Source organism: Atractosteus spatula, chromosome 12 (assembly GCF_055471065.1).
Source record: "Atractosteus spatula isolate fAtrSpa1 chromosome 12, fAtrSpa1.hap1, whole genome shotgun sequence".
NCBI classification, from domain to species: domain Eukaryota; kingdom Metazoa; phylum Chordata; class Actinopteri; order Semionotiformes; family Lepisosteidae; genus Atractosteus; species Atractosteus spatula.
The window spans coordinates 23,653,023-23,663,470 of NC_142717.1; the positions used below are offsets into that span (position 1 = coordinate 23,653,023).

A 10,448-nucleotide genomic window follows, 5' to 3' on the forward strand; every position below is an offset into this window, starting at 1 on the left:
TACTTACCACATGTTTTTTTGGCTTCCTAATCCTGGCTTGTTTTTCGATTACGTCTCCTGGTTTTTGGATTTGGTACTTTGATTCCCAATCTGGTTTCGACTCTCGGTTTACGGCTTCGCTTCTGGTTTGTACTTTTGCACCGGCTTGTCTACCTTCGGCTTTCAGACCTCGGACTGTTCTATCGACTATGCCTCTGGAGATCGCCCTGGTTTTCTGCATACGGTCCTCACTACTAATTCCTAACAAAAGGAGGAAGAAACAAGCATAACCGAGTGATGTACATTTGTTTACTAATGGTTTTACTACATTAAAAGACAACATTTACTGGGAATCGATGCATTTATCGATGACGGCAAGTATTGGCAGAATTCTGGACACAATATTGCCCATCTATCCTTTTTAAAACCTCTTGTGTACATCTAGCCCAAGGAGGTTAAGGGTTGGACAAATTAATCAATCCAAGGTAGCGATAAAATCTACGGAAATTAAGCATCTGATTCCACTTAATATTCCAGCCTCACTCGCGTAGTTTGCCCGAGTGCAGCGTGCGTGGGGCAACTTTCGGTGTAAAAAACACAGTGAAACGCGTGTCCGTGATTTCCCAGTGACAACGCTTTCTGAACACTTTTTTTTTTATCCGTGCAAAGTGGATGAATGTGGCTCAGGTAATGAATGATATGTCATTATTAACATCGGCACTATGCGAACAAAGTATAAGGGGAAAGTCGGGCTCGTCTCGCATCTGTAAAAGATGAAACAGCTGACCTTGACGATCTGCTTCACAGACTTGCTCAGCGCCTTGCGTCGCCATCACCGCCCGTGTTGCTGTGCAGGACCTCCTTTCTTTCGGTAGAGAGCTCGGCTCTGAGACTGAGCGACATGCTGGACTAAGATACTGTATGGAATTTTATTTAGTGAAGTAAGCATGGCTCTTGAATTCCCAATCTCCAGCTATCTTACAAGGGTAAGGGCTTCTGTTCTTTTTTTTTTTTACTTAAGATCAGTTCATTTAGCTATTAGGACTGAACTAACATTTCCCAAATCTTGAAATTAACTAAAAGACTCGCACAGTCTAGAAGACGTATGTAGTAAACCCTTGGAGATGTGGAGGTGACAGAGCTATCCAAGTACCTACACCATCCTCTTACCGCTCCTTTATTTGCAGTTGTCAGGGCCTGTTGCGAATCAGCACCTTGAATAAACTGCCCCTTGTGTTTCACATTGGCTGTTAGTTTCCAAGATTCTTTAACCATACTAACTCAAATCCATAATCCTTGAAAGAGCAGTAGGGTGTAACAGTGTAAATCCAACTTTTTAATTATGTATCCTGCACAGCACCAGTGTGTGGAACTGGCCTGGAGCTTTTTGAAAGCAGTGGCCCTAAGGCTGAGTTCTTGTGTCACAGGACTGTAATGGCACCACCACCTTTATCCAGCCTCCTATACAGCACTCTGTTCTGTGACTGGGGAGATGTGGTCTAAGCAACTCTTACTGCTCCTCTCGCTCAATGTCAGTGACCTCTCAGTGAGGGGTTCTGCAGAACCAGGCTGAGATGCAGCCCAGGTAAGAGTCTTCCTTTAAAAAGCATTTTTAGCACCTACTGAAACAAATGCATGCTTTCTCTTTCTCAGGAATGGGAAAGCAGGAGAAGATCTATCTGTGGGGCACCGTTCTGTACACTGGACACTCCACTCAAAGTGCTTTACAGGTAATGGGGACTCCCCTCCACCACCACCAACGTGCAGCCCCACCTGGATGATGTGCAAGCAGCCATAGTGCATCAGTACACTCACCACACATCAGGAGAACAAAGTGAAGAAACCAGTTCATAGCTGGGGATTATTAGGAGATCATGACTGGTAAAGGCCAGGGGGCAATTTCACCAGGAATTCGCCTGGGATTTTTAATGACCACAGAGAGTCAGCACCTCAATTTTATATCTCATCCAAATAATAGCACCTTTTTATAGTATAGTGTCCCCAACACTATACTGGGGTATTGGACCTACACTGACCACAGGGTGAGCTCCACCTACTACCTTTATTGCACCTTATACCACCTGGTTATATTCATCTGTTAGTTGTCAGAAATTGTCTGATTATTCCTAGTAAGGAATCAGTAACCCTGAAGTACAAGCAGCAAGGCAGGACTACATCGTGGACACAACACCAGTCCTTTGCACCACTTTTTCCAATTCAGGGTCATTGGGAAACACAGAGATAACCTATAAACCTTCCTGTAGATAACATCGCAGGTCAGGAATTGAACCCAGGGTCGCCGCCCTGTGAGGAAGCAGTGCTGACCACTGTGCCACCCTCTGTCCTATTCCTCATTCAAACTGATGTCAAATTGTTCATAAAATTGTACATCGTAACCGCATAATAAGGTATAATACTGAATGGTTACTTACAATCACAAAAGAGAGGCATGTCATAGTCTAGCAGTTGAATTGTTCTTGGTATTTTTATTTATATTTATAATCCTGAGTAAAACTTAATAGTTTTGTGTTTAATGTGTTTTTAAGGAATACCCTTTCATGGTGAGCGGTCAGCTTTAGAATGAGATCATTTATGAACGATTTTCAAATTGCCATTGAAATTCTGGGTTAGGGTACACAGTTTGAAGGAGGAGAGCTGTGCGAAATTGTATTTTTTATCACGTTGCTGCGTATTTTAATAACACAAGCGAACCTATTGGGAGAAAAACTAAGAATATTACCAGAAACGCATGAGCAGTGCGTCATTTGTCATTAGAGACGTTCATTGTATATTATCGTCATCGTCATTGAAAATAATTAGTCTTTAGAGTCAAAAACACAACCTTGGCGTCTCTTTTTTTATACTATCGTTTTGACACTACAGCTGAAACGCAGGTCCCTTCTTCTCTGTGCTCTCTGAAGTTGCACTACTAACCAGAAGCAGTGCATTGCCTGGGGAGTGAGACTTGCTTGGTCTTGTAAAGTCTCAGTGTTGCTGGATCCAGGATGGCAGAACGATAGATGCATCTCTGGGCCACTGACTCTGTACGCATAGCTACAGCACCACAAAGCCGAGAGCAGTCCAGAAGAAGAGAATTCCCGTACGTGTATGTGTCACATAAACCACAAAGACAGTTGACTATTATCCAAAACTGCCACAGAAGAGCATTGCTGATGTTCTCAGTGTTCCTGGTTTGTGACCAGTTTGCCAGTATTAGTCCAGTACAGGAGCTGAATGCAGCGACTCTGAGCTCGTACTGCCAAATTTACACATCACAGACACTTGAGAACTGAAAAACACTAATGTGAAAAAATTACTACTGATCCCTGGAAAACATTGAATCGTGTCCCGTTTGTTTTCCCTTCATCCTAGGAAGAGGACAACCTTCCACCTACTAAACGGCTGGCAGTTTTGATAACGAGAGTGGGGGTGGCTCAAAGAATGGAACCTGTTGTTACAGATGTTTCATATTTCAAAGTCAAGTGTCGGTACTCACAGGTATGCCCTCGAGAATGATGTTGAACTCAGATAACACTTGTTTGTGAGTACTGGGGGTCTCTGAGTGAAGTGCTTTGTTATAGCTGGGGTATATGGAAGGTTTCCAAGGAGTGTCCTCGGTTCATTCATGTTTGTTTATTTTTTTGCGCGTGTATCCCAAATGTTTCACTTGGTCGCTGAAACTGCATTGTTCTTGTATGAGGAACTTATTTCAGTATTCAGGTAGGGCCCCTGAGCTGTGCTTTAGTTTGCCAGTCCTGAAATCTTTCTCTGCAGTCTGCCTTTTCCAATTGTTCCCAGGATAAAATGCTACGATCCAACAGTACGGGCTTGTACCTGATCCTTTCATCTTCGCATTTGTCTAAAATTCAGGAGATCAAGAAAAAACTTGATATATTTTTTGTATGAGTGAAATTCCAACCTTAAACAACTTCATTTCTGTTCATACATCTGTACAATATTCTTTTAATCTGTGTATAGCACAATTAAAAAAATGTGCATGCATTCTTTAATATAGATGTCTATTAAGACTGGTATTTTTTCCAATAAAACGTTTATTGTACAGTAACCGATGGAATGTGTGTTTTTCTTTATGCGGTTTTAAAGGCCTGATGTTCATGAAATGTTTAAAGATGTCATCAGAACCACCTCATTGATTAAGTACTGTTGTAAGATGACTGGTGTTTAAATTGGGAATTGTGGGCTTCTCTGCTGGTACACAGGGTATCAAGGAACTGAACTGTGTTTTGTAGTGCAATGTCTTGACAACCCCTGTATGAACTAGGATTTATCCAGGAGAAGAGTGTGCAAGAGTACTGAGATTCCCTGAGCAGCACTTGACTGGCTGAGGAAGCTATAGGAGGAAACCTTGAGGTTTCAAGCTCAGGGCTTTGTAGTTGATTGGATAAAGGTGTAAGCCAAATAAAGAGTAAAGTATTATGCAAACCAGTAGCTTTTAAATATTTTTTTTTTCAGGAGACAAATAGCAAACCCTGTTCTAAGACCTGGTACATAAAGTAGCATGGCGTAAATTAAGAGCAGCTCATTGAATCAGGACATTTTATTTAAACCTTTCACTTTATTAAGATGAAAGGAGTCTATTGATCTACAAAAGTTGAGCAATAAATGTAGTAGAACAAGGTACTTGATGTGATCGTAGTCACAAGCGGGGCAGGCAAAAAGTATAGTCACCTTTTGAAGAAAAGGATCATTCAAGTAAAAAGTAACATTTTATATTGTTCCTAAACTCAGTAGGTTTTCCGTCTTTAGGAGGGACATGTGAATACGTAGTTTCACTCTTGTAGGTATGATCCAGCTAAGGATATTTTATTTATGTATTAAGTGAAACGTTTTGAAGACATAAGAGTTTCAAAGCCATTAACCAAATTCGTGAGAGCGGTTTTCAACGAACAGAGCACGAGGTCACCGGCTTCAAGCGGCCTTGGAGACGGGTCGCGCTGAATGTAACGCTCCGGGAGCGCGTTTTTAATCGCTTTCATATTTGTATGAAATACCAAAAAAACATCAACGGCAAAACTGAAATCCTTACCTAGGTTAGACTGAATTGTTACCGTGTCGGTTCTGTAATCTAGTAGTTATCGTTCAGTCTCTGGTTTTCCTGCGCTGGCCTTTATTCAAATATTCAGTAATTTCAGACAAATTCTTCCTCTGCTTCTTAGATGTTATTTATCATTAATAAATGGTGAAGGCTGTCCAGGGAGACTAATAGATTAAATTATATTCCTCATCTCAAAATGTAGGTAGACAGAAATCGGCTGAATTAATGCTGTATTTCTGTCCGTTTCGTTTTCCAGGTTGAAGTTTAGATATGGAAGATATCCTACAAAATACGGAAGAGCTGAAACACGGTATGAAATTGTAAAAGAACAAGGCGCCGTATGTTACTCTAATCATTGTTGTTTGCTTGCTTAAAAAGCCATTTTCAGTCTAAATAAAAATGCTTGGTGTGTACATCTGACGTGGCCCACAGTCAAATATTCAGATTTTCAGATCAATTACGAAAGCGCAGTTTCTTAATATCGAACTTATTCGACAGGCTTATTTCTACACAGTACCTGCTTTTTACTGATGCAAACAGATTCAAGAGTACTGCTTTTCTTGGGAGAACTGTGCTGCCATTACTTCAAAAGAGATTACATAACAAGTGTGTTTTTATTCGGTTTTAGGCGATAAGGCGGAACTCAAGATGGAAGACCTAATGAATAAATTAAGGAAACTGCAAAAAGGTGCACAAGCCAGAAGTTCATTTTCGACGTTCAGTAAAAAAAAAAACTTAGTGCCTTTCGTGTGTTATATTGCCGCTATGACAATTGTTCTGCGTTTCATTTGGAGGAAAAAAAAGTAACCGCAAAGTTTAGTAACGTTTCCTGGACTTTTGTATGTTATGGATTTTAGACCAAAAAACTCAAAACTTGAGCTTTAAAAATTTCACGTCCCTTTGGTGGGCTAAAACCCAAGTCTTACATATGTCTTCCCCCCACCCAGGGAAAACAACTTTAGAAGAAGAGTTGAAAGAGGGCGAGTCCCAGAAAAAGACCCTGAAGGAAGAATTAGATGCCTGTAAGTGTGTCTTGTTCTGTAATAATTTTTCTTTGCAAATGGATATCAATGTAAGAATAAATGGTAATTTAGAATTTGGAACAAGTAAAGGTTTATTCTGTGCTGAAAAGAGAAGAAAAGAAACTTCTTGGGTGTCACAAGGCTCCAAGGCCGAAACGTTGTGTTTCTCTTTTCAGCATGGAATAAACCTATTACTTGTTCCTTTGCAACCTACACATGCTGACGCATATACCTACTTGAACTATTTAGAATTTGTATTCACAGTTATGACATTCTGACAGAATAATACCATGTAAATATTAAAATTTGAATTTTCTCTTGAAGGATATCCATTTTCTAACCGCTTGGTCCAATTCAAGGTCGCGTGGGAGCTGGAATTTCAGGCAGACAACAAGGCGCAAGGCGGGGTACACCCTGGACGGGACGCCAGTCCATTGCAGAACAGACACCAACATAGACGCGCGCACACTCACACCCGGGCCAGTTTTCCCAGAAGCCAGTTAACCAACCAGTATGTCTTTAGACATTGGGAGGAAACCAGAGAACCCAGAGGAAATGTGAACACGGGGAGAACATACAAACTCCACACAAATAGCACCCCAGCTCTGGAATTGAACCCTGGGCCCCATGTTATAAGGCAGCAATTCTAACCACTGTGCCACCCCTCATGAAGAATATAGACTGCTGAATATTGGAACTTTAGTGTTTACAGTCAGAATTTGTGGTCAATTGAAATGATAGTCATTCATTGTGTATATAATGCACACATTCATGCCTACCTAATAATATTTTAACTTCTGCTAAAATTCCGCTGTTGCAATTTTAATATTCCCCCCATGTAATAGCACATGCAACTCGGCTTTCATTATATTTTCCTTTCCTCTAGTGCACACAGAGCGTTCACAGCTGGAGAAGGTTTACAGAGAAAAAGAAGGTAAAGCTTTTAAATAGACTTGCAATATTAAACTGACAGCAGATGGAGAGTTGCCAGTTATTGATTTAAAACCAAGACTCTCATATTGTTTACTGTGTATTACAGACCAAGCCTAGACTTACATGTACAGTCCTACAGTTTTTCTTTCCTCCTCTGCAGATGCCTGTAAGACTCTGCAGTACCAGTGTGAGCTCAAAGAGGACACAAACAGGTAAAAAATTAACAATGGCGTTTACTTCTGAAATAAAGTCTGAGCGAGTCAGGATTGTTGTGAAAGAGTTTAAAATGCAATGCCATCATTTTTCTGACTCGTTTTCTGAATGTCCTGAGAAATCTACAACACCCCTTTATGCTGCCCTCATCATTTAAGTATGTAGGTAAACAAACATGTAGATGGATTTGGACATGGCTAACATGTGACACAGGTTTTGTGTGTACATTTTTGTTTATTATTTAGGGAACATCAGTTAAACAGTGAACATGAGCAGCTGCTAGAAGAGTACACCTTCAAAATTCAGGAGACCAAGTTAAAACACAGGAAACAAAGGTGCAGATTCATCTTCTTCATGTTGTTTAGATATACAGTATAAGTTTTAAATGCTTAGAACATTAAGCACAGTTGTTAAGGTGACGCAGTTTGGCCCATCTAGACCATTTGGCAGTTAATCCTAGAATCTCAAAAGGATTTCTCAAAAGAAGCCAGGGTCTTGCCTTACAATAGCATGGCTCTGTATCTTGTTACAGACTCCCACTACTCATTAGGTAAGGACTTGCATCAGTTTCAGTGCAGTTCTATAAATGAGAGCCTTATTGTTCTGAAGTCTAAAATGGAAAGCCTGCAAATTGTGACTGAGAAAAATAGGTGTTAAGACTTGCAAAAACATTATATTTTATCATTTACCATTTGTCCTTTTGTAAAAGATTTTTTAAAGAATATACCACAGTTTTGAAGAAGAAGATGTAGTTAATAATACAAGGAACTGTATTATAATGGTATAAATGTATCATTAATTTAAATAGACATGCTTATCATACAAACTGCATTGTACAGTATGTCACCAATGTGCACAGAAAGTTTAAATAATGTTCAATATAATATTAGATGTTCACTGACAAAAATCACCAATTATATCATTATATATGACAGTCATATAGACAAACTTTTCATTATCACTGCTTAGATAGACTGGGTGAGGATGTTACAATTAATGAAAAATTAATGTGTACATACTATTTTTTTAACAGGATGAAGTTTGAAAATCAGCTTCAGCAGCTGTTGGAAGATCATAAGAATATGTATTCCATTTATGTAAGCTGTTATACTTTTAGCTTTATTTCACTTTAAAAGTGTGACTGTTCCCATTCCTGTTGCTTTTTTTATTTAGAACGTGGCAGCTTTCCTCATAGTTTTTTAAACTGTCATGAAAGCACACCAAACAAGTTGTCAAAACTTTCCGGGGAGTATTTACTGTTAGGACTGGGGTTTCTTACAAGGAAGCACCCCATTCACTCACATGAAACACATGATCCTTCACCTGTACCTGTGACTTTTAAAAACTTGTATGTTTTTAACATTAACATTTTAACATTAACATTTAACATTTTTATAGTCTCCAGAAAGACTTCCAGTGGAGATAGAGAATGCTGAAAATGCCAATGCCCAGTTATTAAAAGCTGGTAGGTTTTGTTTTTCTTCTGTTTTCACTGTGGCACATTTGGTTCATGGTAATGGCACAGAAGGACAGCAGATATTCAGATTGTTAATCATTCAGCTCAGCAGTGTATAGGCTTCAACACGAGGCTGAAATTAACATACACTTCCAAAGATAGAGTTTAAATGTATTTATTTGTAATATTTTGAATAGTTCCAGAGCTCTTAGTACAAAAAACCATACTAAGAGATAGATCACCTGTGGATTAACACTGATTCAACAGTCCATGGTTTATCCCTTACAACTTGACTTTGTTGCATTCTGGTGAGTGTGCTCTGATCCTCTGTACAGTGCATTTGAACATGCACTATACACGTTAAGTAAAACTTAAGTGGATACCCTAAACAGGGATTTCAAACCGGATAAGCGTATCTGCAGTCAGTGGCAAAATGTGATGCTGCAGTGTCATTTTAACTCCTTAAGATAAGTAAAGTATGTCCTATCATGCAGAACATAGATGTAACAGTTAAGATCTCTATGCTAAAAAATGTGCAAAATATCATCTTGGTTATTTTTTATGCTCTAGAACAGATCAAGTTAATGCAGCTGAAAATCCTTGAAGAGGAGATCAGCAGAGCAAGGGGTCCTGCAGAGAAAACCAGCAAAAATGAGGGAAACTAATTTTATGTAGATGAGATGCAGCAACAGGAATGTGTTTTTTTCTCGTTTGAACAGAACATAGCTGAATTAATCCAGATACTTTGTGTACTTTATTTAGGTACTTATGTTGCTAGTATTAGTGTTGTTACATAAACTTAAAATGTTTTTTTCTGTTTAAGAGTTCATCACCTATTCACTGCCTTTCCCCTCACTATATTGTTAAATGACACCTTTTGTGTTCTTTGCCATATTAAATAAAATTGGAGTAATAAATTATTTTCAGCTCTGCTTATTTAGAACTTAAGATATATTTTATTGGATATATTCAGTATCTCTGCATTGTGAAATACAAATCCAGTCCTAGGGGAGTGAAGATGCATCCATAATCAAGTCTCCTTTTGTTGAACATATAAACTGTTCTCTGTACATGAGCGAGTACAGCAGAAGTATGTGGCTTGGAGATGAACTGTGCTACTGTACATGTTGTAGAAACCTGTTTGTATTTAATTCTGCTGGGGAACTCTAGCCGTGCTGCTGGAAATGTGTAAAATATATAGCTTGGAGGTTTTATCATATTAAATCAGATCTCCTCTATCAGGTGGACAGGCATCCAATAATAAAATGAATCCTTTCCAGACAAATAGTGACCCATCTTAAACTGATTGAGCTTACCTCACATTTAAACTTTAACACTTTTTAAAAACAAATACATTATATACAACAGTAGAGTCTTGACATCTGCACATTTAACATTCCCAAATCCGTGTTTCAATCTGGTTAATATGGTTATGGATGAAAAGAAGAGCAGAGCAGGTTCAAATTAAACCAGAGGCTTTTAACCGCAGCTTTCAAATTAACTGTGCCACTGACTAGAATCAGGAGACGTATCTAGCTAGTGAGAGAGGCTTACCCTGCCACCTGCCCAAGTACCCCCTACCCAGCACCTGCATCTCACCAGTCTTGTTTTTATATTGAATAAAAACTCCTGGTTCTGGTGTTGGCTGTGTGGGGAATGACAGGCTGAAGCAGACTGTCAGAGATCGTATAGTTTTATTACCCGTTTCATTACAGTGGTGCATGCTAATCACAAAGGCAGAATGAATGTTATTTAACTGATGATATTAAGTTTTGTGATTACTGTTGTT

General features: G+C 39.1%; 1 protein-coding gene across 1 annotated transcript; it reads left to right on the forward strand.

The window, feature by feature from the left end:
• Nucleotides 1-5,305: 5,305 nt before the first annotated feature.
• On the forward strand, nucleotides 5,306-9,324 carry LOC148822795 (synaptonemal complex central element protein 1-like). Its single transcript, XM_088928672.1, has 9 exons — nucleotides 5,306-5,345; nucleotides 5,664-5,723; nucleotides 5,983-6,057; nucleotides 6,944-6,991; nucleotides 7,151-7,202; nucleotides 7,449-7,538; nucleotides 8,237-8,300; nucleotides 8,602-8,668; nucleotides 9,230-9,324. Exons 1-9 carry the CDS (start codon nucleotides 5,306-5,308, stop codon nucleotides 9,322-9,324), a joined length of 591 nt encoding a protein of 196 aa, XP_088784798.1.
• Nucleotides 9,325-10,448: the final 1,124 nt, after the last annotated feature.

What these genes read in the sequence shown, in the direction of transcription:
- LOC148822795 (XM_088928672.1), top strand. Translation starts at nt 5,306, where the DNA reads ATGGAAGATATCCTACAAAATACGGAAGAGCTGAAACACG. An exon ending in TACGGAAGAGCTGAAACACG is followed by an intron (nt 5,346 to 5,663) that starts GTATGAAATTGT and finishes ATTCGGTTTTAG; the next exon opens with GCGATAAGGCGGAACTCAAG. An exon ending in TTAAAACACAGGAAACAAAG is followed by an intron (nt 7,539 to 8,236) that starts GTGCAGATTCAT and finishes TTTTTTTAACAG; the next exon opens with GATGAAGTTTGAAAATCAGC.